This window comes from Aureobasidium melanogenum (assembly GCF_000721775.1).
Source record: "Aureobasidium melanogenum CBS 110374 unplaced genomic scaffold scaffold_1, whole genome shotgun sequence".
Classification (NCBI taxonomy): Eukaryota; Fungi; Ascomycota; class Dothideomycetes; order Dothideales; family Saccotheciaceae; genus Aureobasidium; species Aureobasidium melanogenum.
In genome coordinates, this window is record NW_024470053.1 from 552,292 (window position 1) to 579,805 (window position 27,514).

Consider the following 27,514-nt stretch of genomic DNA (forward strand, 5'->3'; position numbering starts at 1 on the left):
CTTATGATATGGTCACGATGGTGTGTGTATGTGTAATGACAACTTGACCCCACGACAAGCCTTGAACCTGGCTGTCGGGTTGACCTCAAGACTACATAACCATGTCACATGAAATGGACTGAAACTTTGCAAATCCCAGCATGGCGACTTTGCAATGGTCTTGTGCTGTGATAAAAAGTACGATCGGACCGTGATGATGGGTTGAGTCTTAAGAAGACTCGGAGGAGACCTGCGGCGAAGCTCTTGAAACGACAGTCGCTCTGACGTGGGGGAAGGTGCTTGGACCCCGTCTCGATGCGGACCCAAGCAACAACCAAACAAGACCTGTAGCTATACACTTTCTCACATACAATCATGGCAGATCAATTCGACAGTGCGCTGTAAGCCTCAATTTCTCGACCAAACCTTCAAACAATTCTAACCTCGAGATCCAACCAGCGACCTGCTTCGACGCCTAAACCCAAAGAACACTGCCATCAACCTCTCGGCCATCTGCAGTCTGGTCCCTGAACATGAGGAAGAACTGCTCGCTTCCGTAGATCAGCCCCTCGCAGTCCGTCGTTGCAGAAAGACCGGCCGCGATTACTTGCTCTGCGACTACAACCGCGATGGCGACAGCTACCGCAGCCCCTGGAGCAACGAGTTCGACCCTCCCGTCGACGATGCTGAGATGAGTTCCGAGCGCGTCCGCCGCCTCGAAGTCCGCGCAAACGAGGCCTTTGATGTCTATCGCGAGCTGTGAGTTGGGGGAACCAGAAAGAGAAGCATAAAAGATACGTCTACTGAGACAGATGAAACACAGATACTACGAAGGCGGCACTTCATCCGTCTACCTGTGGAACCTAGACGATGGCTTTGCAGGTGTCGTGCTGCTCAAGAAATCTTCCTCTCAGACTGCTGCTCTGGGCGCTTGGGACAGCATTCACGTTCTTGAAGTCGCCGAGCGTGGCCGCACAGCAAAGTACAAGCTCACATCTACCGTCATCTTGAACCTCGGCACCAAGGGCGATGCTCTGGGTAGTCTCGACCTCGCCGGCAACATGACCAGACAGGTGGAAGCAGACATGCCCGTCGATGCTGACGAGACCCATGTCGCCAACATTGGCAAGCTTGTCGAAGACATGGAGCTGAAGATGCGTAACTTGCTGCGTAAGTGCTTACGTCCATTCTTGTACTGTTCCAACCACGCAATGCTGATATCTGACACCCAACAGAGGAGGTTTACTTCGGCAAGGCAAAGGATGTCGTTGGCGACCTAAGAAGCATACCGCCGCTCTCCGAGGCCAACCGCGACAGAGCAGCTCAACGCGAAATGATCAGCAGCATGGGCCGATAGACTCGTCCCCAAGACACTGCTAATAACTTTTATACAAACTGAACCCCCAAATCATATCACGAATTACCAGCATCACATATCCAAGCCCTTGTCACACTCTAGCGAAATTATGAAGAAAAGTACTTTTCGTTTTGATTTCGTCAATTCGTGTCTATGTACAAGAAATTATAGTATGGCTAGTATATCGCCAAAGAATGCTATGATCGTGCTCTGACTCCCGAGATCAAGTGCTTATTTGTTGAGTGCAAGAATGAGCTCTGCAACACGCTCACCAACAATGGTAATGGCGGCCTGGGGGTTCGAGGTCGTCTGACCAGGGAAGATTGAACCATCGGCAATGAAAAGGTTGTCGGTACCGTAGACCTTGGAGTCTGCATCAACGACCGAAGTACCGTTCTCAGTACGACCGTCATCGTTGCCCATCTTGCAGCTGCCCAACCAGTGGTTGACGTACAAGTGAGTAGTCGACTTGACGTAGTCCAAAGCAGACATGCCAGAGGGAGGCGAGAGGATCTCAAGACCGGGCACGTTCTTGAGCACGTTGACCATATCTTCGATACCCTGAGCAATGGCAACCTGGTCGGATTCGTGTTCCATGACGGACACACCGGTCGAGACGTTCATCTTGAGGTCAGAAGTGATGGTGGTGCGACCTCTGGCAGCCTGGCCAATAGTGATGTACTGAGCGAGAACCATGTTGTGCTTGGCGTCGTTGTTGATGTCGAGGGAAGTGTCCACACGAGCAGTCCACTGCAAGCCCTGAAGACCATTGGTGCCATTCAGCATCTCCCAGATCATGGGATTGAGGTTGGAAGATGACTGTGTGAGCATTCCAGTGCGACCATTGAGGTAAGCATCCACGTCACCTTGGTTAGGATTGTTCCAGAGACCAGGGAAATCGTAGTAAACAACGTCGGGGTGCGAGATGACGATATCGGTGTTGATGTTGTCCATCAGGTTATAGCCGACAGGCAAGTCAATCCACTGGTCCTCGCTGATCATCTTCGAGCCTTCGGCGTTGCGAACAGTCTCGAGTTGATCTCTTGGGCCAATACCACTTCTCATCAGAACCTTGGGAGTACCGAATGCACCACCAGAAAGAACAACGGCCTTGTTTGCCTTGACGGTGCCTCTGAAGCCATCGGGGGATGTGTTCGAGACTTCGACTCCGGTAATCTTTGAGCCTTCTCTGATGACTCTGTCGACAATGGCGTTTGTGTAAAGTGAGAAGTTGGGACGAGCGTAGGCAGAACCAAGGTACACAGACATGGGTCCGCTGCGTTCACCGTTCTGGTACATGAAAGTGGTGTTGGAGTAGACTCTGTCCTTCTGATCGGGGGCGCAGTTGGCACTGACTTCGGTCCAGTTGGCGGCACTCAAGGCACCCTCGATGATATCAGCACCCTGTTGATAATAAAGCTTTCCGTCTTGCGAGGGAACCTCAGTGCCAGGCAGGCGCGAGAAGACGCGATCAGTAACGTTGGCCATGTTGGCGCTGCTCCACTTCGCAGGGAACAAGGTGTCCCAATCCCAGGATGAAGGCTTCCACCAGAGACCAGCGTTGATTGCACCACTTCCACCAAGAACACAGCCCGAGATACCGCCAACAATGTCGTTACAGAAGATGTCATCAGTGAAATCTCCTCCCTTGGTCCAGATCATGTTGTCGAGAGCAGGAACATCGTAAAAGGTCAAGCCTGTGTTGTCAAGCCATTGAGGTCTGTTGTTGCCATTCCATTGACCTGTCGTTGCCTGACCCTTCTCAATCAACAGTACTGATGCACCGCTTTCTGAAAGCTTGTCGGCGACTGTGACACCTCCAGGACCTGATCCAACGACAATGTAGTCGAATGCCGAATCGCCGGCTGCTCTACGTTGGATAGGCTTAGCCGATACTTGTGTGGATGCTGATAGAAAGTTAGCAGGAACGTCTTTGCATACATGCTGTAGCGGTGCGAGATGTACCCAGTGACAGTGCCACGACGGCTATCGATAGTTGTCTGAACATCTTCGTAAAGATTATATGTGAAGGCGAAAGGAAGATAGGATGTAATGTGTTCCGGTACAGACAAGAGTGACCAAGAACAATTGCAGTCGGCTCCTTCGAGTACTTATATCATCAGGCGATCCAGCAGAGTTTTTCAATCTGCCTTTGCTATTCCTGTACCCATGATGGGGCCTGTTTCTTGGCTCGGATGCCATCTGACCGCAGGTATTGTAACGCTGCCATCGCTGCTCTATGCGAATGCGTCGGAGGCGCCGATATGATGTCAAGGCCCGTTGGCGGACCGTCCATTTTCGTGTTTGTAAAGGTTAAATTTGCTTAATTTGAACACGGATAACTTTTTAGAAGGCCAAGGCCTCGTGCCTTTCCTCGAACCTTGGAGGAAAGGAGAAAGGTGTGGTGGACGAGTAAGTTTTGGTTAAAAATAGACAGACAGATGCAGTGAGATCTGCTCTGCATGGCAGCGCATGGCTTGCATTCGTCCCATAGCTTTGACCGAATTAGGGAACTCCGCTTCTCACTCTTGCTTTTCGCCTTCGTTTCTGCTCGCTATTGTTGCTTGGCTATGTTGTATCCACCATCAAAGAATGGATGCAGAAAGGTCGTTTTCTTCGTATGCACCGACGGCGAAAAAGTTGCAGTCACCGTCATTCTCGAATTCAGGCTTCAGGCGACCGACGGACACATTGCTCAAGTCCGGCAATTTCAGGGCCCTTGTTCATGTGGTCAGAAATGTTTCGCTTTCATGTTCATCATTTTCCTATATCATTGTCTCATGTCAGATTCGAGTCAGCGCAATCTCCATGCCACAATTCCCGACTTTTGCGGCTTACTTGCATGGTTTCCGTGACATTCTTCGTTCTGCAGATATACTACTGCAATATATCTATACGAAGCATGCCCTCGTCGTAACATCGTCGAACCTTTTGCCAAATACAGTGTCAGGTCAAGTAATGGTTCATGCCTTCAGCTGGCGTCTTCTCGAGTTCTGCCAACTCCCAATGTCAATTCTATTCATAATATACGTAAAGCAGTGCTCTATGCGATTATTTGGGGATCCATGGTAGACCCAGCTTATGCATTTCAACTGCGAGCTGGAAGATGTAGTCGAGACTGTGTTGTCACATTAGCCTCTTTTATAGGAGTTTTCAGCTGTGAGATGACTCACCTCTCACACTGAGTCTTCGCTTGAGCAACATCCTTGCCCCAAACGTAACTGGTAGCCCATTAGCACCTTCGTCGCAATCTGCAGACCACTGACGAAACACATACATTCCATGTCTCTTGACCAAAACAGCATGGGTGTCAGGCCACTGCTTGATGGCGCCTTCAAGTGTATCTTTCAAGTCCTCCTCGTGTGCAGTGTTGTCGATGATAGGGATGCGAAGACGGTCGTGGTAACCAAGGTTTCCCTTCTTTTCCTCGCCGTAGCCTTTGGGGATACCCTTGATTTGCTCGAGCTTCTGGATCTCGAAGACGTCGGTGCCAGCAGCTTCGCAGAGCAGTGTGACGAGCACTGCGTCCTTGCTATGTGTGTGGATGCAGCAGCCTGCGCCGCGCAGCGTGAAGGCGGCCATGAACAGAGGCGTACATGCCGATGGTTTGAGCACCTATATTTCCCAGCCTACTCAGTCCTCATGTTCCTTCAATACATCTGATTGTTGCCTACCGGAGGCCTGCGCAAGTATTCTCTGGTCGCATAGTCCATGACGAACAAGTCTTGCGGCTTCATGAGCTCTTTCTGAACGCCCGAGGGGGCAATGTAGATGCGTTCGCCATCGCGGATTGAGGTGCCACCGCCTGTTCCAGTGACCTGAACAGGGTGTAAGTGCTGGTCTTGTCGAAAACAGTCATTGCTAGTCGCTAGATCGGCATACCCATCCAAGAGTGTAGAACTTCTTGCAAAGCTCGCAGATGAGGTTTGCCGGGTGGTGGGGGTCGTGCGAGGTGATCAAGGCCTCTGCCTCGTGTGTAGTCGCCATCTTGCTCGTGTTGTGTCTTTCAGTGCACTGTCAACGATGTCGCTCGCCAACATTTTTTGTTGACAGGTGCGGGGATCGCGGGGTGCAAAGCGTCACAAACATGATGCAACGCAAAGCAATCAACCACTACTAAGAGCCAATCTACATGAGTACTACGAGACATCGTCAAGGAGCTTGAAGATTCGAAGTTGAAAAATTGAAAATTGAAAGTTCATCGCTATTTTTTCCATAGCAATAGACGCTATCGCTTGTACGACGCAGCCTCCATATCAAAGCAAAATGCATGCAAGCAATGTGAGCCGACCTTTTACGGCTGTCCAACGACAACCTGCTTTCTTTCCTCTGGGTAGCAGATCTTTTGAGTTGGCATCTTTCGACGATGACGTCGACGCCTACTCGGCGGCTGCAGTCTCGCTTTGTGCAGCAGGTGCGGCGGGAGCGGCCTCCTCAGCTTTGTCCTCCTTCACGTCAGTCATAGGAACATCCTTGTTCTCAGCAGCCTCAGTGGTGCTGGGAGCCTCAGTGGGCTCCTTAGACTCAGCCTTCTCAACAACCTCCTCGGGCTTCTCTGCCTTTTCGCCATTGTCCTTGTCCTCGGCCTTGTCTTCCTCCTTCTCATCACCCTTGGAGCCGAGTGCTTCGTGCCACGAGGCAAGAAGGTCGTTTGATCTCTTCTTGAACTGGAATTCCTCCTCCTTGGGGATTGACGAGAGCTTAATGATACCACGGAGCACCTTGTAGATCTTTGTGCCACGGATGATGGCAGGCTCGAGGTTTGTGTAGCCCTCGAGTTGGTTGAAGAAGTCGTTCATGGTGGACATCTCATCTTCCTTGGGTGTCTGATCGCGCATCAAGAAGCCCTTCTGCAGTCTGTGGCGGAGGTAGAGGACGGCCTTCTCGCGACGTTCCAGCTTCTCGGCTTCGGTAGCAGGTTCCTCATCAGCAGGCTTTTGCACAACCTTCTTGGGCTTGGCTGCCTTCTTAGCCGATTCGCCGTTAGTCTTGGTGGCGGCAACCTTTGTGGCCTTGGGTGTCTTCTTGGGCTACCTCTTTGTCAGCTTTGAGTGTGAACAACACAAATGAGATCTTCATACCTTGGGACCCTCGCCTTCGCTGTCGGCATCCTTCTTTCTCTTCTTGGTGGGCTTGGCCTCTGCATTCTCAGGAACGTCAAGGTCCATGTCGTCCGCATCCGAAACAGTCTCCTTGCTCTTGCTCTTTCTGCGGTCCTTCTTCTCCTTGGTCTTGTCTGCAGCAGCCTTCTCGGCCTTCTTAGCAGCCTTGGCCTCCTTCTCAGCTTGCTTGGCAGCCTCTTCTTCCTGAGCCTGCTTCTGTTGCTGCATGAATTCATCGAGCATGTTCTTGAAGTAATCAAGGTCGTGGCGTTCTTCAGCAATGTCATAAGCCTCCTTCAAAGCCTTGGACATTTTGCCGGTCTGCTTGTCGGGGGTACAGTCGCCAGGCTCCAGCTTGGTGAGAGAGGTGTTGACCATCCAAGAGCTAGCAGATGGATTAGAACAGGGCACCCACAGCACAGGACGAATATGACTTACAACTCATTGGTTCCCAGGAACATGACAGGGTAGGTTCTGTCTTTAGCGTTCTTGCCATCATCTTCGTAGTCCTCGCGGTAGGATCCATCAGCACGCTTGGCACTGACAGGTCTGTTGCCCAGGAGAATCTCAGGAAGCATATCCTCGTCGCAGACGATTGAAGGCCATGGAGAATAGCCCTTCAGTCTGGCCCAGTAATAGTCGCCCGGCTTGATGTCTAGATTCAGCTGTGCTACCGACTTCTTCTTGTTCAGCTTCTTGCTCTTGTGCTCCGGAACACCCGAAGTGGACTTTCTCTTTCCGTTCTTGTTGCCTGAAGGAGTTGCGGCATCTACGACATCAGAAGGGAGGACGTCTGCCTCTGTCTTTCCTTCGCCGTCTGGTGCGGTAACTTCAGTGGTTGCTTGTGCGCCAGCAAGTGCTGCATCGTTCTCCTTAGCCTCAGTTTTGTCGGCGGATGTGTCCATGGGTTCGCTGGTGGCAGGTGCTGAGATCGTGTCAGTTTCAAATAACGCGGCAGATGTCGCTGATCTGTTTACCTTCAGTGCTCTCAGTGGTAGCTGCAGGGCCTTCAGTTGTAGGCTCAGTCATAGCGGTCTACAGGCGGTCAGTGAGTGACGATCTCTGACGCGTTCAAGGTTGTGATCATACGTTCTGTGCCTCCTGTGACTGGACAGGAGCAGTCTTGGGTTCTTCTTCAGCCATTGTGATGTTGGAAGGTGTGCGACCGCAGCGCAGTGACGTAGTATATGGACGCGTTCGAGGCGCGACTGACGCGCTAGAGGGTGGTGGAGGATGCGGAAAGGGTTATCGGACGGACGATGATGTCGACTCGGTGTTTGTCGATGATGTGTGCGAGGATTGATGGAATAGTGGTGGTGCAAGAGTTGTGTTGAGGAGAAGATGGACGCGAAGCTCGAGCTTTCTGAACTTCGGCTTCCAAGGCCCTTCTGCTCAGCACGTGACCTGACAGCGATCGTTTCCTCACCAGCGGTAACCACTTCTAATCTCCTGATACCTACGTTGAAGGTGAAGGATGTTCTCTTACCTTCCTCGTCAAGTTTTCTTGTGAATCGAGGCCTCGGTTGAGTGATTATGAGGGTGGCAGGGTGTATTCCTTCATCAGCCAGCGCAACACCAACGCCAATTCTTGGGAAGCCGCGAGTCGCGACGCGCCAGAGATCCGTGCTCCTTGCTGGCCAAGCAACGCGGAAAAGTCATCAGTATGTCTTTCTCTCAAGTTTGGTAGAAGGTTTTGACTTATGAAGCCAGCCAGCTCCAGGCTTCGAGGACTCTGGTCAACAGCGCGCCAAGTTTGTTCGCACTTTTACCTTTTATAGCCATGTCGCAATCACAATATCCGCAACACCACTCATGCTGGCTGGACTGGGTGTAGTCATGCAATCGACTGAGGAGTAGAACTGCGATCGCCCGGCTGCTGGCTTATTGAGGGAGTGGCTGATCAGGAATCTCCTTGCGCCCTCGAGACATGCTGCATTGTCAGATCGAGTCGCTTGCAGGGCTTTCAGGGCTCGTTTCAACGTGATCTTGTGACGTATAAGGCGATCATAGGCATTTTAATGTGTGTTGAGACAGCGGAAATGGAAGGGAAATACAAGAAAACGGGCTCGGAGGGGCTCAAGTGTGCAGCTTGTTCAAACAAGGAATGTTTTCTTCTTTCGTGGATAGAGTGAGTTTTGATATTTTGCAGTACAAGCACCTACAGATAGGAGATACATATACGTCCAGTGTTATGTCCTCACACTCTTGTTGTATTAGGCCAGCCACTGATCAAGGCTGATCCGATCCGTGGAGCTTGGGCAGCATTGTGTTATGCGCCTCTTATCGGAGGCGTGGCCCAAGAGGTCGCTTCGGAAATGATAGTATATAGGCTTTTGTCCGACGGTTAAGACGTTGGCACAGAAATGCTGGATAGACCTTGTTGAGCGTAGGTTTCGAGACGCTGGTTGCCAGGAGAAGACTTGTGGGCGCGAATGGGTGTTCGTAAAAACCGGCATCATAAGCATAACTCTGTCAGCTCTCCATAATCGACATGATCTCGTCGGCAGGGCTATGCCGTGGTAGCGGTTAGGGGCGGAAGTCCGACAAACAACACGGCGTGCAACACGCTCTGCTGCTCAGGCTGATCGGAACAGCCAGCATGGAGCTGTTTTCAGGACCAGGTGCGGTCTAGGACTCCAACTGACAGGCGACATGGAGCAATCATTCGTAAGCCGACGACTCTGAGTTATGGTGCAAGGAGTTGTGATGCTCAGGCTTGACGTGCATCGGAGGTTCAAGGTGCGCGCGAATGGATGGCTTCGCTTCACCAGCTGCAGACACACGTGACCCGACTTTCCATCAACACAGAGAAACGCATTTCTGATCTTCAATGTTCCTAGCACCAAGAATAGTCATTCTAAACAACAAAGATTGCACAGAAAACCAAGTTGGCGCAAATGATCTTTGAGCTCAAAAATCCTCTCAGAAAGTATGATCTTCGTATCAAGGTGAGAGCACGGCCGAGAGTCCTCGGGTAATTATGTACAGAAACCCTGCTCCCATTTCCTGGGAGCGATCTTATTCACAGGTGACCAGCCCATGCTTCGTCGAGTGGCTGTTGTCGAACCTCCCATGCCCATTGATGACAAGTTTGGTGCATGACGGGCGAAACCTCTTCCTCGTCTACCCCTTCATCCGCAACCGTCTTTACTCCAGCTTGCAAATACTTTTTCAAGAGCATTCTTCGCCAACGCCCTCTCTCACCAACGCAGCGCTCCCATCTGCCGATTTGCCTGTCATCGTCATCGCATCGACGGCCCAGCCAGAATCGGGTGTACCACTGGAACCAGCCTCGTACATCGTAGGCATGATTTATCCAGCCTGCCGCTTCCCACTCTTCTATGCTTTGTCCGCACTTGACCCTGAACTTATTGATCTCAGGATCATAATTTGGGCTGGTGAGGTGTTTTTCAACGCTCAAATCCTGTAGCCATTCAGCAGGAAGTTCTTTCCAGTCGTCTTCTATTGTAGTGCGTAGGCTCTTGGAGTACAGCGGCCGATAGTAGGAGCCTCCGAAGGCACCCTCTGCGAGCATCTCAGCTGGTGACTTGTTCGGGAGGAAGGTTGGGTGCCCCTCGAAGTGAAAAGTGCCATCCTCATCCCGTGTCGGTGGGGGCGCAACTGATTCCCAGGACGACCATCCTTTTCGTATGTCTTCGAGATCTGGTGGAGGAGACTGGGCTTTGACCTTGACAGCATCCGCTACTACGCTCTGAACTTTCTTTGCTCCACCTCTTCGTGCCGACTTAGATGTGTCGTTGATGATCGAGGGTTCATCGTTGTAGATGGGACGGTCTGTAGAAGCTATACGCGCCGAGACGCGTGTTGGTCGTGCGGCCGAAGGTGAGAGCTTGCGCTTCTTTGGCGGAGGTCTCTTGCTTGTCGAGGTCTCCTGCTTGACATTGTTGATCCCAAGCTGTTTGATCAAGGCTTGGTTACGCTTGATATTCTCTAATCGACGCGTCTCGTAGTCCGTCATGGTCTGCAATAATGATCAACTTGGAAACGATGAATTGTGTTGTCACTCAGTCGTGTGATGATGCCTATGACGTAGTGCAAAACGTAGCTTGCGAGTCCTATTGATCTCATACCCTCCCTTTGTTCCAAGGACTCCTAGGGGTATATAAACTTCATTTGAGTCATCCAGACTGCTCCTCATCACTTCATCATATCCATTATTCTCACGATCAAACGCCTATCACCACATCCACCATGTCTGCAAACAACTTCTCCGGTACCAATCCCGCGGGATCCAACCACCCCACAAGCACACAACCCACTGCCACCTCCACTAGTGGCAACAAGGGCACTGAGGCTGGAGAAGGCTTGAAGGGCCTCTTCGCCAAGGGTCACGTAAGTCTTGTGTTTACTTAGCTTCATTTTCTCGTCTAATGAATCATGTAGGGCATTGGCGAGTCCATTCGCGGCAACATCAACTCAGCGATTGACGGCTTCACCGGAGACGACGCATCTCTGGCAAAGAATGAGCAGGTTGCTCGTGGTGGTGAGCAGGAGTTCCAGACTGGAAAATTCGGGTAAGTCAAGCAGAAGACACAAACACCAAGACTAGTGGTGGCACTCAGTCTCCGTGCAAGGCTCTCAAGGTGTATTGAAACACCGTCCGGGACGGCGTCTCGCTGAGCTGAGCACACTTGTCTAGCAAAGTCGTGGTGTTTATTCACATCCAGTTTTGTGAAGTCATGCTAATTGTACTTCGCTCTAGAAAGCAAGGAACCACTGACAAGGCCCTTTAAATGGGCATGTTCTGTTCCTGCCTCGTTGTCTCTGCCATTACCATATGATACCCAAACCTCATCACATATAATCAAAATTTCAGTTCATACAAACTCTTCCCAAATTAACCTCAAAAGATACATTTCGAATGTCAAATTCATGATCATAACGCTATGCCGTAAGCGTGAATATCGTGCACTAGTTGTAGAGTAGCTCACTACGCTTGCACGGAGTTGACGGTGATGGGACCTTCGCTAGATGCATGTCTGATTTGAGTAGAACTATGTTCTGATAGCTTATATGTTGGGTTATCAGTAAGGAATGGACATACAAGAGGGTAAAGATATGACAATGGATGGAGATTGGGCTATAACGTTACAAGGACGTTAAGTCGCGATGCCGCGGTCTTGCCCGACCCGACTCGGCCCTATCCAACCAAGTCCACGTCATGCCTGAGTCGAGCTTCCTGTGACCTTGAATAGAGAAGGCATTACAACATTCAATCCACAAATGTTTCCGAGCGATTCCACACAAGAAGAATTGAAATAGTGCCCAATGTCCTCTAAACTGTTGAGGTCCTGTCAATCCATCCGTAATACAGCTATCAAGCAGTTTACCTCTACTCGAGCATTCAGCAAAACAACAATAATGGCTGGCAATAAGTCAACCGATTTTAGCCATCTCCCTCTAGCTACCAACAAAGCTATGGAATGCGCCTTGACAGTGAGTAGCTTTGAACAGGATTCTCTGGCGCTATAGGAACACCGCTGACAGGATACTTTATAGGGCTCTGAGCTATTGTCGTGCACCTATCTGAACAAAGGCAGTGCCTTTACCGAAGAGGAGCGCGATGAGTTTGATCTCGTTGGACTACTGCCATCTAATGTCCAGACTCTTGATGAGCAAGTCAAGAGGGCGTATGCCCAGTTCAGTACCAGACCAGACAACCTCGCAAAGAACACCTTCATGACTAGTCTGAAGGAGCAGAACGAGGTACTTTATTACAGGCTGATCCAGGATCACTTGAAGGAGATGTTCCCTATCATCTACACACCCACCGAAGGTGAGGCTATCAGCAAGTACTCATCTCTTTTCCGTCGTCCTGAGGGTTGCTTCCTCAACGTCAACGAGCCCGAGAAGGTCGAGCAAAGCATGTCACAGTGGGGTGGACCCGATGACATCGATCTCATCGTTGTCAGTGATGGTGAGCAGATTCTGGGAATTGGTGATCAAGGCGTGGGAGGTATTCTGATCTCTATCGCAAAACTGGCTATCTACACGCTCTGTGCTGGAATCCACCCTCACCGCACGCTCCCTGTGGTTCTTGACACTGGTACCAACAACGAGGACTTCCTCAACGACGAAATCTACCTTGGTCTCCATCAGGAGAGAGTCAGGGGAGAAAAGTATGACAAGCTCGTCGACACCTTTGTCAAGACGGCAAGAAAGCAGTATCCTAACGCATACATTCACTTCGAAGACTTTGGTCTACCCAATGCTCGTCGCATCTTGGACGAGTACACTCCTAAGATTGCTTGCTTCAACGACGATGTACAAGGCACAGGATGCGTCACTTTGGCCGCAATTTACGCTGCTCTCAAGGTCGCAAAGCTTGAGATGAAGGACATCCGTATCGTGATGTACGGTGCGGGAACCGCTGGAACTGGAATTGCAGATCAAGTCGCCGACGCAATTGCTGTCGAGTCTGACAAGTCTAGGGAGGAAGCTTTAAAACAGATCTGGTGAGTTTGCAAGTTTTTGCTCAATCTGTCCTGTTATTGACAGTCAATACTAGGTGTGTTGACAAGCCCGGTCTACTCCTGCAATCGATGAAGGATGATCTCACGCCAGCCCAGCATCCGTACGCTCGCGAGGACGAGGAGTGGAAGGGCAAGAAGCACGACAATCTACTGGAAATCGTAAAGGAGGTCAAGCCCCACATTCTGATCGGCACTTCTACCAAGCCCAAGGCCTTCACGGAGGAGGTGGTAAAGGAGATGGCTAAACACACTGAGCGACCTATCATCTTCCCCCTGTCAAACCCCACCAAGCTGCACGAAGCAGATCCCAAGGATCTGTTCAAGTGGACGGAAGGCAAAGCTCTGATGGCAACTGGATCACCCTTTGATCCAGTCGAGTACAACGGCACCAAGTACGTTGTTGCGGAATGCAACAACAGCACGACATTCCCTGGTATTGGATTGGGAGCAGTCTTATCTCGAACTAAGCTCATGTCGCCACCATTGTTGGTTGCAGCAACCAAGGCACTCGCAGAGCAAGCACCAGCTCTCAAGGATCCAAATGATGGACTGTTGCCAGACGTGACCAACGTTCGCGAGATTAGTGTCAAAATTGCAGCAGCTGTGATCAAGAAGGCAAAGGAGGAGAAGCTGACTCAACAAGAAGGCATTCCCGACAACGATGAGGATTTGGAGAAATGGATCAGGGCTCAAATGTGGGATGCTGAGTACAGGCCTCTGAAGAAGGTCGAACACACACGGGCATCGCGTGCAGCCAAGGGCGAGGCTGGCTCCAAGGGAAAGAGATCGAAGAAGACGAACTAGATCATTGTGTATCTAAATTGTATTATGGATAGTAATGGATAATAGCACACATTCGACTGATTCGGTTGGTAATCTTCATCTGAATTATAGAAGATGTTGAGAACGTGATGAGCACAATCTGGCGATGACTTGGCGTCGCAAAAGTCCGAAAGTCCGAGCGGATTGACAAAAGTTCTCGAATGATTTCTTTTAAAAGTTCAGCAAACACGCATATAACAACCACAATCACATTCACAATGAAGCGCAAGTTGAACGACCAGGATGTACCCGAGGTGGCAGAGACCGTAACAGAAATTGAGGAAAAGATGGAAAAGACAACGCCGACCGCAAAGACATTCGCCGAACTGGGACTGGATGCTCGTCTTTTGCAGGCCATCAACAAGGAGAAGTTTGCCGCTCCGACTCCTGTACAAGCCCATGCCATTCCTCTGGCTCTGTCGGGCAAGGACATCCTTGGTTAGTCCTTTGGTTCCCATACCGTCCAGTTGTGCGACTAACAAGAAACAGCGCGAGCACGAACCGGTTCCGGCAAGACAGCAGCATATCTCCTACCCATTCTTCAGTCTATCCTACACCGCAAATCCGCACAGCCCTCGTCAACGAAATCTACTTCGGCACTCGTTTTGGTCCCTACCCGCGAACTTGCTGGCCAGGTCGCAAAGGTCGCCTTATCATTTGCTGCCTTCTGCGGCCAAGAGGTGCGCATCGAGAACTTGACCCGCAAGGAAGACGACAAGGTCGCCCACGCCCGTCTGATCGAAGCCCCCGATGTCGTTATCGCTACACCCTCGAGAGCGACCACCCTTGTCAATGCCTCTCTTTTGCAACTACAAAACCTCACACATCTCGTAATTGACGAAGCCGACCTTGTCCTTTCGTACGGCCACGACGAAGACCTACAAAATCTGTCCAAGGTCATTCCTCAAGCCGTTCAAACCGTCCTGATGAGCGCCACGCTACGAACAGAAGTCGACACACTCAAGGGCATGTTCTGCAAGAACCCCGTTCTCCTCGAACTCGACCAGGAAGAGAAGGAACAATCAGCTCTCACACAATATGTCGTCAAGTGTGGAGAAGACGAAAAGTTCCTGCTCATCTACGCCATCTTCATGCTCAAACTCATCAAGGGCAAGTGCATTGTCTTTGTCAGCGACATCGACCGCTGCTACCGTCTCAAATTGTTCCTCGAGCAGTTCGGCATCAAGAGCTGTATCTTGAACTCGGAACTGCCTGTCAACTCGAGACTGCACGTTGTGGATGAATTCAACCGTGGCGTCTACGATATTATCATTGCCAGTGACGACAGCGAAATTGTTGGAAACGAGGAAAAGTCGAGTCGCAAGAGGAGGAAGATTGAGGCTGCAGACGACGATGCTGAAGCTGCTGCTGCTGAGGATGGAGAAGAAGCAGCTACCGAAGAGGCGGCTGCCGAAAATGACGAGGAAGAGAAGGAAGAAAAGACATCGGAGGAAAAGCCCAAGAAGAAACAGAAGCGCTCAAAGCTCGACAAAGAATTCGGTGTCTCTCGTGGTATCGACTTCAAGAACGTCGCCTGCGTACTCAACTTCGACCTGCCCACCTCATCCCGCAGCTACACCCACCGCATCGGCCGTACCGCTCGCGCTGGCAAGTCCGGCATGGCACTGTCCTTTGTCGTACCCAAAACCCTCTACCGCAAGCACAAACCCACCACCATCCCCTCGGCCGAACTCGACGAAGAAGTCCTCGCCAAGATTACTCGCCAGCAAGAGAAGCGAGGCCAGCAAGTTCTGCCATACCACTTCGATATGAAGCGCCTGGATGGCTTCAGATACCGTATGACAGATGCCCTCCGCTCAGTAACACGTATCGCCATTCGCGAAGCTCGTATCCGTGAGATTCGCTCCGAGCTGCTGAAGTCAGAGAAGCTGAAACGCCATTTCGAGGAGAACCCTACGGATTTGCAACACTTGAGGCACGATCAAGAAAGTCATGCTGTTCGCGTGCAGCCACATCTAAAACACGTGCCCGAGTATCTCTTGCCTGGTAACTCGGCGGTGGCACAAGGTGCTGGTGACGGAGGCTTCGTTGGCTTCGGCAAGACTGGAGAAAACAGAATCAGAAAGGCAAGAATGCAAAATAGAATGAAGGGTAAAGGCAAGGGAAGGAAAAAGTCGGACCCGCTAAAGTCGTTGAGTGCGAAGAGGAAGTAAGAAGATGGTCCTTGTTTGATAGGGGTTTCAATATCATAATCATTGCTCTTCTCGCATTTCGAATTCTGGATTCGTTGATGTCTATTCTAAGGATGGCTTTTGAGCATCACTTCTATGCTATTTCAGAGACCATGCCGTGGATGGCCTTTCTCTCCTCCTCATCTAATGGGATGCCAAACTCTTCTTCAATGACTTTGATTCTCTCATCCTCCGACGTCAACTCCCTACTGATCAATGCCTCTTCGCCGATGCGTTTCTTGAAGTCGGTCTTGAGAACATGCATATGGCCTACGATACTATCCCCACTCTCGTCCAGGAGCATCTTGAGACAAACAGGCATCTTCGTAAACCACGAATCCTTGCTTGTGCTAGTACAGTAATTCATAACCTTAAAGTCAGACTCGAGAAACTCCATCTCGGGGAAACAGTAGCAAGGAGACCAATTCTGATCGCCATTGCGCTTTTCATAGACCCAGAACTTTTGGTCAGAGGCGGTGCCTGGGATGGTTGAGTGGATGAGTCTGGTCCATTGGTTTGGCGCAATGTTTAGCTTGCCTTCTTCGTCGTGTTTGAGAGGAACAGGAAAAGTAGGCCCGCCAGAACCAAATCCAACGTCCACGTGATATTTTAGGTCGGGGTTGTCTGGGAAAGAGACGAGATTGACCATGTGGCTGTAGCCTGAGAACGTGACCTCATCGAGAGGGATATCCTTTGCTGCGCTCACGGAGCTGCTGATTCGACCACCGTGGCTGGTAACGTAGAATCCGAGTCCACGAAGGACGTTGGCGAATAGAGCATTGTTGACCATACAGTATCCACCTCGTCCCTTCTTTCTTCCTCCTCCAACGATCTTGTCGAATATCCCTTGAGCATCAATGCTGATACTATGGTGAGAGCTGTAATGCAGGTCTAGATTCTCGAATGGGATATTGGCGAGGTTGTAACGTTGTAAGGCACTCAGGAACTCGAGACCAGTGGTGGTCTGGGAAGCGATCTTTGTGCTGGCATGGCCTGGTTCATGGCGGTACTTTTGTGGAAGACTGATGCGATCGTAGTATTGGTGAATTTGGGCTGGAGTGTAGCCCGAACGTGACTTGGTGCTCATGGCGAAGATGGCAATCCATGGTTAACAATGCGAGTGGACGAGAATAGCACCGTGCAGTGACGTTTCATCGTCATTGTCGACATGTGGGGACCGAGCCAAGATGTGGATGGCATCCTTTCACCTCAACTCTCTCGCTCTCTTAATACTACACCAACGATCAAATGCACAATAGCTTTTGAGAAGCTGAGTAGTAGCAGCAGAGAAGGGACGCTGATTAGCTCTCCTAGGCTGTATCTTGAGTGTAGAAAAACATTCACCCATTGACCACCGGACTCAACGGTCTGGGCTTGAGCCAGTGTGGAGGACGACAAAAAGTGCCCAAGTTTCATCTTGATATTAACGGACTGAGCACACATCCTAGCAAGGTATGGATTCTCAGAGTGACACCCGGTAGCGCCTTCCTCGCTGCTTCATGGGAAAAACCCAGTGGCACACTTTTCGCGCGATTGAGTCTACAAGACTTTTCCCGCCGTTACAGCCATAGTCGCGCTTCCCCCTTTACTTTCCTGGCGATGGGGCTTAGTGTCAATATCAAAACAGAAGGCAGGTTCTAATAGTCATGCCTTCCTTTCCTCTTTGCTTTGCAATCTTTTTCATCTAGTCGAACTCTTGAGACTTTGTGTCTTCCTCCACCAACTACACTTATTCGCCTGCATCGGATACCACATTTTCTTAGCATACATTTCGACTCGCGTCACGAAGCGATTCAAATATATCATGAGGCTCTCCAGTGTAGCTGCTGCCTTGCTTGCTGCAGTGCCTCTTACACAAGCATACTGGAAGGGCTTTAATGTTGCCGCCGAAAATCCTGATGGATCATGCAAAACACAAGCCCAATGGGTTTCTACTTTCCAACGCTTGTCTTCGCTGCCTGGTCACTTCACATCTGTCAGATTATATGCTTCCTCGGACTGTAATACATTGGCTCTTGCCGTTCCTGCCGCCATCTCAACAGGAACTCAGTTGCTCGTTGGTGTCTGGACTGAAGACGATGGTCACTTCCAGAGGGAGAAGGATGCTCTCGAGAGTGCCATCAAACAACACGGTCAGGACTGGATCATCGCCATTAGTGTTGGCAGTGAAGACTTGTACCGCAAAGATATTAGTGCCTCGTCTCTTGCACAGAAAATTTATGACGTTCGCGGCATGGTTCGCGCCATGGGCGTCAAGAAGGACGTTGGACACGTCGACACCTGGACAGCTTGGGTTGATAGTGCAAACACTGCAGTGATCACAGCCTCCGACTTCATCGGTCTTGGTGGGTCAAATTCTGTATTTATAACAGCCAATGAGCCGTGTACTAATATCTTCTTAGACGCATATCCCTACTTCGAAGGCAGCAGTATCGACCAAGCAAGCAACACATTCTGGAGCGCCATCAACAGGGTTCGTGGAGTCGTTGACAGGGTTTCTCCTGGCAAATGGGTGTGGGTGACTGAGACTGGTTGGCCTGTCAGTGGACCCAACTACGGCAATGGAGTTGCCAGCGTCAAGAACGCTCAAACATACTGGAAGCAAGTTGCTTGTGCTGCCTTTAAGCAAGTGCACATTTTCTGGTATGTTCACCAGGATTACCAAGCATCTCCCAGTTTTGGTGTCATTGACCGCAATGGACACGCCATCTACGACCAACAGAGTTGTTGATAGGACGCATGGTAGTGCTGGAACGTGTTCTTCCACTCTTGGGGTGTATTGTACTTCGACAGATTCTGCAATGAACCTTTACTTAATGTTTATACCAAGATTGTATAAAGAACTCATCGAGTTACAAGAAGATGCAGTAGCGCTGTCATATGCATACAGAACTAGCATTGAATTGTGTCATTATTGATGTGTATGGTTTACAGGTTACAATAACTAGTAACATCGTCTTGTTTGATTGTGGTCTCATGATTATCGAGCATTTGAATATTTTGGACAGGGTGTGCCCACCAGAAACCTGCCTCGATCCTTCCCACATTGATGGCCGCGTCAACGTCATCAGCGAGATCGGATGGAAAATGATGACCACATCGAGAATCAGTCCACATCTTGATCCAATCACAAAAGAATAGCATCATCTCATCTGCTTCCTTGAGCTTTGCACATCTTCTCCAAACCAAATGTTTCCCACTCGTCTCGCAACAAGAACAACAACACTTCTCCGTTCTACAAAACCAAGAAGCTTGCCTGCTTTATCTACACGCACATTAACTACTACCTCTCCTCTACTCGCTAAAGACGACAAGATGTCTACCCAACCTCCCAAGCATGAGATGGTCTACTTTGACGGCCTGACCTCTAAGGTCCGCTCCTTTGGCCAATTCAGAAAGGTCATTCACACGGGTCTGTACTCGCAGCTGGTCACCATGGAGATCCCAGTGGGAGGAGATATCGGCAATGAAGTACACTTGGTAGATCAAGTCTTGATCTTCACCAGCGGCACTGGAAAGGCCGTTGTAGCTGGAAAGGAACAGGTACGATACCATCTCCCCCTCTACGCTCTCGAGATGAGAAAGACAGAAACACTGACACATTTGTGCAGGACATCAAAGCCAGCGACGTCGTAGTAGTCCCAGCGGGAACAGAGCACCAGTTCTACAACACAAGCAAGGACAAGCCATTGGAATTGGTTACTGTGTACAGCCCTGCCGAGCACGATAGCAGAACAGTGCACAAGACAAAGGAGGAAGGTGATGAAGAAGAGGACGCAGGCAGAGACGAAGCCCCAGAGTGGAGCAGACAGAGCAAGGAAACCAATGAGAAGAAGGGTCTTGTCAAGGAGGAGGGCGGTCCTTACGAGAACGGTGATGATGGAAGACATGGTCGCAAGGTCGAGTAAGCCAACCTGCTTGATTTATCTGACTTGCATACTCAAGTCAGTAATGTATTATGAATACTATATATTTGATCCACGTCCGCCATAGCTCCAACTTGACACGACAAGCAGTGCTCCTTGGATCATGCTCATGAACGTCCAGATGAACACATCGAGACGACCTTGAGAGAAGTACGATGATGATTGAAAAACATGCGAGAGTCGTTCCATCATTCTAGCAAGATACTGCCTCTAAGTTACTATGTACAACATGTTTCCGCGTAACTCTGCTTTCTCTTACTAACGACCGATTCTCCAAGCAAGGTAAATCATGTTGCTTCCTTCTCTTGCTGAAAGTCACATCCAGCCAATCCAAAAAACAAAGTGGTATCTCCCATGGTCCCATGTCTGTAGTCCGGCTACACCCTGTCCCTTTTTGAGCCTCAAGATCTCTCATAAACGCCAGTGGTAAAAACAAATAGTGCTCATCAGTATCCTCACTCGTCGGTGTGACCCGACCCTCCTGTTTTGACTCTATGCAAAAAGCCATTGAGTCCGGCCGAACTTGCCTTTTTCTTTGGTCGAAGTATGCTACCCATAAGGCCACTGCCAAGCGGCTTTTCCTTCTCCTCCGTTGACTCAGGGCGCTCTTCGCCTTTGCCGCGTGCTTCAATTGCCTGACTGCGGCGCCAGAAACTCATCACAGTGCATCGATCGCTTGTGTCTACACGGTCGAGTTGACCTTCCAGGTATTGCTGTATCTCAAGTACATGTTGAAGGCGATAGGGCACTTGATAACGCTGCAGATGACCCACGACTCGTGCGGAGCGCATGTGTTTGTCGAAATTGATCACCATCTTGGACTTGGTACCGTCTCCATCGTCAGTGGGCAGCGGTCGGGTGTTCGAGTTGCCAGCATCTACGAAGGTGAGATCGGTAAGATACATGCCTACAAATGGTAGGCATGGCGCCTTCGGTGTTTGCAGACGTTGTCGGAGTGTGGCGTAGTTACGTGATATATCAACTATCTCCTTGATTTCCTTGAAGATGGCAAGCGTCTTGGGCGGCAGCTGGTCCCATGTTTGGTGCAGCCTCGCAATTGCCGAACTGGTGAGCGAACAAGATATCGCCATTAGAGCCGAGTAGTTGTCGATATCCAGACACAGCTTCGCAATCTTGATCCAGTGCTTCAGAATAGCGACACGTCTCTTGATCTGTTCAGTCTCAAGTATACTATCGGCAACGAGGTTTGTGAGATTTGTCGAGAACTTTGACATGGCTCGAACGTTTTGTCCGCGTCCATCCTTTTTCGTCCATTCGAGACCAAGTAGCTCATGAGGCTGTATAGCGCAAAACCTCTTCGACTCTATAATGGTGAGCTGTCTAGCGATCTCGACAGCATCCAGGTCCAATAAAGTAAGTCTTTTGGTTGGAAAAGCGCCCGTGAGAAGGTATAATTGCTCCTTGTTGATGCTGGCGTGAGGTATGATAGTCTTTTCGTAGTCACTGCCCAACGAAACACAGGTTTTGCCAATAGAAGAGACTAAATGATTCGTCGCGCTGGTCGTCTGGATCTGGGACGCGATCTTGGTCAATTCAGCCAGACGTTGGCCTGGTCCGGCAAATTGAAGGCTCAGCTGTTGGACCGCAAATCTGTGTATGAGATCTAGAGCGGGCGCATCGCTCTCGACTAGATAATGTGATTCCAGCCAGGTCTTGAAGAAGTTGTAAACCCTAAGACGTGCAGGTGAACTGTCTGTATTGCAGTCTCCAGCGTACTCGTATCGAGTAATCAGTGCTTGTGTCAACTCCACGGCATTTGTAAAGAGACGAAATGTGAGTATAAAAGCCGCATTGTATTCAGGATCCGGTGGACCATGCTGACTTGTGAGCTTCTCGACAAGAGCTGCTAATGTTCCACCAACGACCTGCCCGTCCTTGTTGTACAGCAGCTCATGCGCATACGACCTCATCAGGACTTCAGCATCGTGATCACTGCCATCGGCAGTCGTTGCAACACTCAGTACACTGCCATGGGTGCAAAGGCTTGGATTGGCCCGGATATGTCGCTGGTGCCGATCAGGTGTCGTGGCCCTAGTCGATGTTGGCGAGATTATACTGCCAAGTGAATTCCTCAAGCTGTCTTGGTAGGCACTCGAGCTTGTTGTTGTCGACATTCCTAGACTTCCCTTTCTGTCAGGTGTGGTCCAGTGCTCCTTGTGGTCCTGCTGATATTGTTCGAGTGACTCATCTGCAGGGGATGGTGGTGATTGTAATGGTGGTTCGGATGCTGTGGGTGAAGTCGGAGACATAGGCGAATCACATGTTATCAATTGTGGAGAAGACTCCGGTCTTCTCATGTTTCCATCCGGAAGAACCGTCGAGAGGGTAAAATTGTTGGTATCATCGGTGGTTGAGCGCGATAGATATGAGGGTCTCTGTCGTGATTCTCGTATAGGAAGGTTGGTCTCGGCTGTTTTGTGGTCTTGCGGGTTAGCGGCGCCGGCAGCAGCTTCCGACCAATTACCAGCGGCAATCACCCCAGGTGTTCTGATTAGATGAACTGTTCCGAACTTTTTATCCTGCCCTCGAGTGGTAGACGAAAGCCTCGAAAGGTAAAAGCCACCGCTCGCACAATCGAGAAATTTTCGCGTTCTTGCGGTGCAATCACCTGCCGCGCGGACGCAGGCAGTCGCTGCAGCCACAAGTCCTTGACCATCTTCTGGACCCACAACCTCCACCACCTCTGGGTCATTCGAGTCTGCAGAATCCTTGCACAAGCGACTTGCAGTCTCTGCAAGAGTCTGGATTTTTGCCCTCAGATTCTCTGATGCTACCGAGATGCCTTGACATCGACTGGGATCCCGCTCTGAGATGTCACTGACAACTACCAGTAAATCCTCAGCTGCTTTGACGGAAAGTGTCGTTGTCCTTGCCAGGTCTAGAGACGTTCTGGATTGTAGGTGAAAACCGATGAAGGCACCGATATCGCCCAAGAACTGTTCATGCGCGGCCGTGAGACGTTCGGATGCCAGATCGGACACATCTTCGGACAGACCATATGAGCCCACTGGCTTTGAGCTCAAAGCGATGGACGACGGCTGCGCTGGGGACGACGTATCATAGGAGAACATATGACGAAGTTCCTCCGAGATTATCTCTGGACCAAACTGCTCGTCAACAACTTTCGTACTCTGTGAGGACTCGTCGTATTCGAGAACCCTGAAATGGAACCTTGGAATCTCTTTGAAACAGTCAGGAGAAGACGATCGGACCGAGTTCTCATCAACGTGCGATAATGGACAAGATGAAAGACCTGCATGTAATGAGGCTCTGACTGTTCGAGGGTTCTGAACAGCTTCATCGTAACGCGAACTTGATTGTCTTTGCCTTGGAGAGGTGCTTTGAGCCCAAATATCGAGGAAGCGAGCCCCTCTGCAAGCTACTTTGAAAGCATTGGTCAAGTATTTCTCAAGTGTGGACCAGACCACGGCATCCGAACAGTCAGAAAAAGTGTTGAGTATGTTCTCACGGTCTTTCAAGAGAGTAGACAGATCTGCTAAGAGACTTTTTCGAGTTCGTCTCAAGGCAATATGCCTTTTGATCATGGGGTCATCCCTGTGCAGACAGTCACAGTGCTCCAACAAGCGACGAACGCCAGCCACGAGACCTTGAACATAATCCTGCCTGTCCTCGGACAAAGCTTCGTCGTTTGCGCCTAGGCTCAGATAATCCCAAATCCGAGTCAATGCATGGAGGAGAGATCGCATAGGTTGAGGGTCGTAGATCTGACAGTAGTTGGTGGGTATCCAGCCTCGAGTTCCGGTGGAGAGTATAGTCCCATCGGCCCAGCCGTTCGGGTGAAGAAGATGTATGAGGACGATGTCGCCCTCTCGTAGAGGAGCGGTGATAGAGATGCCACCGGAGGAGCCGGAGATGGTAGTTTGCTCGGGCTGGTAGTCATGGCTAGCACGGAGGTATATGCGGTCGAGAGGAGACACTTCGTATTGGCGCTCTAATGCAAGATCTGTCTCCTCGGATGAGTAGGTTATATCCTTAAGGCCGCTCATGATTTAGAAGATGATGCAGTCACGCATCTATTGATGGCGTAGATGGTCAAAGGGTCGGTCGAGTTTGTACTGGCTCTTTCGTTTCGTGGTTGTGGGGACACAGGAGAGACTTGCGGGCATGCTGCCTGGACGTGCGCAAGTGGATGGCGTGTATCAAGAGATGCTACTCGTGCGTCTGGCGTGAATGCACAGCCATTGCTGTGGGTGCAATAGGTTGATGTCGTCGCGATGAGGGCAAACAAGACCTGCAGATGTGTTGTTGCAGCCAGAGTCGTGGAATGCGAGTCAGGGAAATGGCGTTGGACAGTGTCGAGGTCGAGGTCGTTGCCAAAGTGCAACAACGAATGACGACTGACTGCCAGTGAGCCGAGGGGTTAAGGCGGGACGCAAGGAGAGAGCGACAGCCCCGCAGACGTCGAGAAGGTGCAGAATGTCTTTTTCTGACAGCGACTCGCAAGCCTTTTGTCTTTGGTGACATGCATGCCGGCATTACCACTATCCATTGTAAGATCAACCATGCACGAGTGGTTCACCATCCTCGGTAACCTAAATTCTTAATCCAACGGCGGCCCGTGATCCTAACCATTTGCATCCGAGCAGACTGGAAAGCTTGACAAGAATCTACTCTGTCTGCGACGTTTCGAAACTGCCTATGTCAAAGCATTCACCATATGCTGACTGTATGCACCGAACTGAGACCATTTCGTTTAACAAGGACAAAATCGATCAAAGACAAACCATCGATCGACACCAAACTCTATTTAATGGACCCTGAGCACGCCCACTGCCACGCACTCGGGGACCGCACGACCAAGATGTGATCTTGGCTCTGAGATGGGCTGGTTTCTGGTTTTGGAATCTTGGGTAAGAGCTGAGCACCCCCGAGTAATGGAGCATGCGATCGCACGGCAGTGCTTGGTTGACAGCATCATCTATTGAGATCGACACAGAGCAATTCTTTCTTCGCTTAACAAGGACTGCCGACTCGATTCGCTTTGCTCGCGAGAATTCTTCGGTTGTCTGAAAAGGTCGTGACAGGTCCTAATGTGCTCTTACCCTTGCCAGTCTTGATCATCAAGTACATTTAGTAGCGTAAGTAGCAAGAAGGACCACTTGAAGTTCGTTTCATGAGGAGAGCCAGCATAGACTGCACAAACGTCAAGAGGAACAGCTTGTGCATCCGTCAAATAACGCATGAGTAACAACAGCCCATATGCTTGACTCGCCATGCCGACTCGCATGGCACAACGGAGCACCTGTTTGATTCGGGAAGGTTGATGCCAATGATGGTCATAGTTGGTTGTCAACCACATTTTCCTTGTAGATGATGGACGAGTTGGTACATTTTGTGATCCTCATCAAGTCGACCAAGTACTGAGCACAGTGTTGAGAGAAGGATTCTAGTCCAAGCTCCAGCATGCCCTAAGTGTCAAAGAGTTGACAGGAAGTGTGTGTGCTCAATGACAGTCTCGAATGTTGAGTAGGCGATAAGAAAGATAAGACTGTGACACGGGCCGCCTCTACGCAAAGGTCAGATCCATCCCGCAAACCCAATGAATGGCTGTTGAAACTTGAAATTCCAGCGCTACACTGACAACCACCATCCTCGCTGGGCTCATTGACAACCGCGGGCACAATGTTTGAACATGTGTCTTTGACTGTCCACGAGGCCTTTTCTGGCATCGCCGGGAGCATTTCGCTGGCTTGCTGGATCTTCCTGCTGGTAAAAAATCCCTTCGCTGCTCCTGTCGCATACACTCGTGACTGACTCAATCTTGTCAGGTGCCTCAACTGATTGAGAACTACCGTCAATCTTCTGCAGACGGCATCTCCATCACTTTCCTGCTAGTATGGATGGCCGGCGACATCACCAACCTTGCCGGCGCTCTTTGGGCTGATCTCGTGCCCACCGTCATCGCTCTCGCTATTTATTTCTGTTTCGCAGACGCCGTCCTGTTGTCGCAATGCTTCTACTACAACACCTTGAACGCCCGTCGCGAACGCAAACGCTCTATCGCCGCCGCCGAGAACCATGTCGTTGACGAGAGTGCCCCTTTGCTCGCTGAGCAACAAGATAACCTTGGTCTGCCTGGTAGTAGAAGACGCAGCAGTGCTGCCAGTCGCAGACGCACTAGAAGCAGTGCTGAGCGAAGCAATAGCCTTGCCAACATTCTGGAGGAGGGACAAGGATCCACTGCTTGGCTGAAGAACACTCTCAGTGTTGCAATAATTCTCATTGCTGGAGCCGCAGGATGGGCTATTGCTTGGAGGGCTGGCGCATGGAAGCCAACCCCTGAGAATGCCTCTGATGGTGGCAGACACATGCCCGTCGGTGCTGAGGTCCTTGGCTACGCGAGCGCCGTATGCTACTTGGGGTATGTTTTTCTTCGTGTCCTCAACACACGCCACGTATCTCTGTGCTGACATGTCCCAAGTGCTCGCATCCCTCAGATTATCAAGAATCATCGCGAGAAATCTTGCGAAGGCTTGTCGTTGTTGTTCTTTTTGCTCTCGCTGATGGGAAATCTCACTTACGGTGCAGGGGTAAGTTCTCTAGCCATTTTCTTTCTCGTTACCGTCACTTACACGCTCAGATCCTGCTGCATTCTGTTGAGAAACAGTACTTCCTCAAGAACCTGCCTTGGCTTATTGGGTCTCTCGGAACCATTTTCGAAGATGCCGTCATCTTCATGCAATTTCACATGTACGGCGAGAAAACATCGGCTATCGAGTGATCAGGTCGACTCGTCTTTATGTCTGTTCATACATTTTCTCGCCATAGATGTCAACATGAGTATGGTATCCACATCGTATAATCCGCACAGAAACCTTACGCCTAGCTATTGTATGAATAACGAGTTCACACGACTTTGCAATCTTTCTGATCACTGGAGAGCCTGCCGATGTCGGATTGAAAGCAGGTACAAACTCACATGTGACGTGCCACAACTTGGAAGCTCGCACGATCGACCCCGGCTCGGGCAGAGACTGAGGGGAAGCTGAACCTTGATGTTTCTGACCCCGACCTTCTGCGATGGGAAACCAGCACCTTGATATATATTGCATGTCTTCATGTCCCGAGTTATTCATTGCGACTCGAGTGCTCGGGTGCCAAACCAGAAAATCCAAAATGTGAACAAAGGTTCTGTGCTTGGTGTGAAGACAACCATGTCGAGCGATACAGGCGGAGCAAAAGTATCAGGCCAAGCATGGCCGTTTTTGGCAATTGGTATCGCGATAATGACGAAAGGTAGGAAAAGCAAAAGTCAACGATTGGCCAGAGTTCATCCCGCGGTCGTGTGCCTTCCTTTAGCCGGTACAGAGACATGTGGTGCAGTAGAAGGTTGCTGGCAGACTCTGCGTGAGTTGTCTTTGAGTGCATGATCTTGTGTTTCTCATCATTTCCAGTCCATCGACTCGAACTTGGTCACAATATTGAGATACATGATTGCTGAGCGTTGTTCGACTGTCTATTGCTCCTTAAACCTTGACTCTTTTGGGACAGCATGAGTAGACCTGTCTCGCCGGTCCACGGATCACTATCAGAGACAACGAAGACCAATGAAGGTATTCAAGTCGTCGTCGACAAGGCTTTTCCAGAACAAACCTACGAT

At 50.3% G+C, this 27,514-nt stretch overlaps 13 protein-coding genes across 13 annotated transcripts; 7 read left to right on the plus strand and 6 right to left on the minus strand.

The window, feature by feature from the left end:
* Positions 1-354: 354 nt before the first annotated feature.
* Positions 355-1,336, plus strand: M437DRAFT_38436 (F-actin capping protein; the record flags this gene model as incomplete). Its single annotated transcript, XM_041019836.1, has 4 exons — positions 355-380; positions 439-738; positions 803-1,149; positions 1,215-1,336. 4 exons carry the CDS (start codon positions 355-357, stop codon positions 1,334-1,336), a joined length of 795 nt encoding a protein of 264 aa, XP_040884198.1.
* A 231-nt stretch (positions 1,337-1,567) lies between these two features.
* On the minus strand, positions 1,568-3,632 carry M437DRAFT_61608 (FAD/NAD(P)-binding domain-containing protein; the record flags this gene model as incomplete). Its single annotated transcript, XM_041023961.1, has 3 exons — positions 1,568-3,243; positions 3,278-3,344; positions 3,504-3,632. The coding sequence occupies 3 exons, from the start codon at positions 3,630-3,632 to the stop codon at positions 1,568-1,570; spliced, it is 1,872 nt and encodes a 623-aa protein (XP_040884199.1).
* Positions 3,633-4,387: 755 nt separating this feature from the next.
* On the minus strand, positions 4,388-5,323 carry M437DRAFT_36039 (Methylthioribulose-1-phosphate dehydratase; the record flags this gene model as incomplete). Its single annotated transcript, XM_041019367.1, has 5 exons — positions 4,388-4,454; positions 4,510-4,557; positions 4,614-4,951; positions 5,011-5,154; positions 5,219-5,323. 5 exons carry the CDS (start codon positions 5,321-5,323, stop codon positions 4,388-4,390), a joined length of 702 nt encoding a protein of 233 aa, XP_040884200.1.
* Positions 5,324-5,715: 392 nt separating this feature from the next.
* M437DRAFT_71005 (uncharacterized protein) lies at positions 5,716-7,581 on the minus strand (the record flags this gene model as incomplete). The annotated part of the gene is made up of 4 exons (XM_041025604.1): positions 5,716-6,366; positions 6,418-6,823; positions 6,877-7,415; positions 7,528-7,581. The coding sequence occupies 4 exons, from the start codon at positions 7,579-7,581 to the stop codon at positions 5,716-5,718; spliced, it is 1,650 nt and encodes a 549-aa protein (XP_040884201.1).
* A 1,879-nt stretch (positions 7,582-9,460) lies between these two features.
* Positions 9,461-10,417, minus strand: M437DRAFT_71006 (uncharacterized protein; the record flags this gene model as incomplete). The annotated part of the gene is made up of 1 exon (XM_041025605.1): positions 9,461-10,417. The coding sequence occupies one exon, from the start codon at positions 10,415-10,417 to the stop codon at positions 9,461-9,463; it is 957 nt and encodes a 318-aa protein (XP_040884202.1).
* Positions 10,418-10,650: 233 nt separating this feature from the next.
* M437DRAFT_37946 (uncharacterized protein) lies at positions 10,651-11,192 on the plus strand (the record flags this gene model as incomplete). The annotated part of the gene is made up of 3 exons (XM_041019745.1): positions 10,651-10,791; positions 10,843-10,973; positions 11,162-11,192. 3 exons carry the CDS (start codon positions 10,651-10,653, stop codon positions 11,190-11,192), a joined length of 303 nt encoding a protein of 100 aa, XP_040884203.1.
* A 628-nt stretch (positions 11,193-11,820) lies between these two features.
* M437DRAFT_38006 (uncharacterized protein) lies at positions 11,821-13,736 on the plus strand (the record flags this gene model as incomplete). Its single annotated transcript, XM_041019757.1, has 3 exons — positions 11,821-11,895; positions 11,959-12,914; positions 12,968-13,736. The coding sequence occupies 3 exons, from the start codon at positions 11,821-11,823 to the stop codon at positions 13,734-13,736; spliced, it is 1,800 nt and encodes a 599-aa protein (XP_040884204.1).
* A 236-nt stretch (positions 13,737-13,972) lies between these two features.
* Positions 13,973-15,928, plus strand: M437DRAFT_37630 (ATP-dependent RNA helicase DBP9; the record flags this gene model as incomplete). The annotated part of the gene is made up of 3 exons (XM_041019669.1): positions 13,973-14,192; positions 14,244-15,071; positions 15,117-15,928. The coding sequence occupies 3 exons, from the start codon at positions 13,973-13,975 to the stop codon at positions 15,926-15,928; spliced, it is 1,860 nt and encodes a 619-aa protein (XP_040884205.1).
* Positions 15,929-16,040: 112 nt separating this feature from the next.
* Positions 16,041-17,033, minus strand: M437DRAFT_37741 (putative N-acetyltransferase family protein; the record flags this gene model as incomplete). The annotated part of the gene is made up of 2 exons (XM_041019699.1): positions 16,041-16,619; positions 16,653-17,033. 2 exons carry the CDS (start codon positions 17,031-17,033, stop codon positions 16,041-16,043), a joined length of 960 nt encoding a protein of 319 aa, XP_040884206.1.
* Positions 17,034-17,750: 717 nt separating this feature from the next.
* M437DRAFT_36196 (glycoside hydrolase) lies at positions 17,751-18,677 on the plus strand (the record flags this gene model as incomplete). Its single annotated transcript, XM_041019398.1, has 2 exons — positions 17,751-18,291; positions 18,349-18,677. 2 exons carry the CDS (start codon positions 17,751-17,753, stop codon positions 18,675-18,677), a joined length of 870 nt encoding a protein of 289 aa, XP_040884207.1.
* Positions 18,678-19,261: 584 nt separating this feature from the next.
* M437DRAFT_79843 (RmlC-like cupin) lies at positions 19,262-19,854 on the plus strand (the record flags this gene model as incomplete). The annotated part of the gene is made up of 2 exons (XM_041027251.1): positions 19,262-19,489; positions 19,558-19,854. 2 exons carry the CDS (start codon positions 19,262-19,264, stop codon positions 19,852-19,854), a joined length of 525 nt encoding a protein of 174 aa, XP_040884208.1.
* Positions 19,855-20,492: 638 nt separating this feature from the next.
* M437DRAFT_17143 (ras GEF) lies at positions 20,493-23,849 on the minus strand (the record flags this gene model as incomplete). Its single annotated transcript, XM_041018891.1, has 1 exon — positions 20,493-23,849. A coding segment is annotated over one exon (3,357 nt), but the record flags the coding sequence as incomplete, so codon positions are not given.
* A 1,687-nt stretch (positions 23,850-25,536) lies between these two features.
* M437DRAFT_38411 (vacuolar membrane PQ loop repeat protein) lies at positions 25,537-26,635 on the plus strand (the record flags this gene model as incomplete). The annotated part of the gene is made up of 4 exons (XM_041019830.1): positions 25,537-25,623; positions 25,683-26,275; positions 26,336-26,444; positions 26,495-26,635. 4 exons carry the CDS (start codon positions 25,537-25,539, stop codon positions 26,633-26,635), a joined length of 930 nt encoding a protein of 309 aa, XP_040884210.1.
* Between the last annotated feature and the right edge of the window lie 879 nt (positions 26,636-27,514).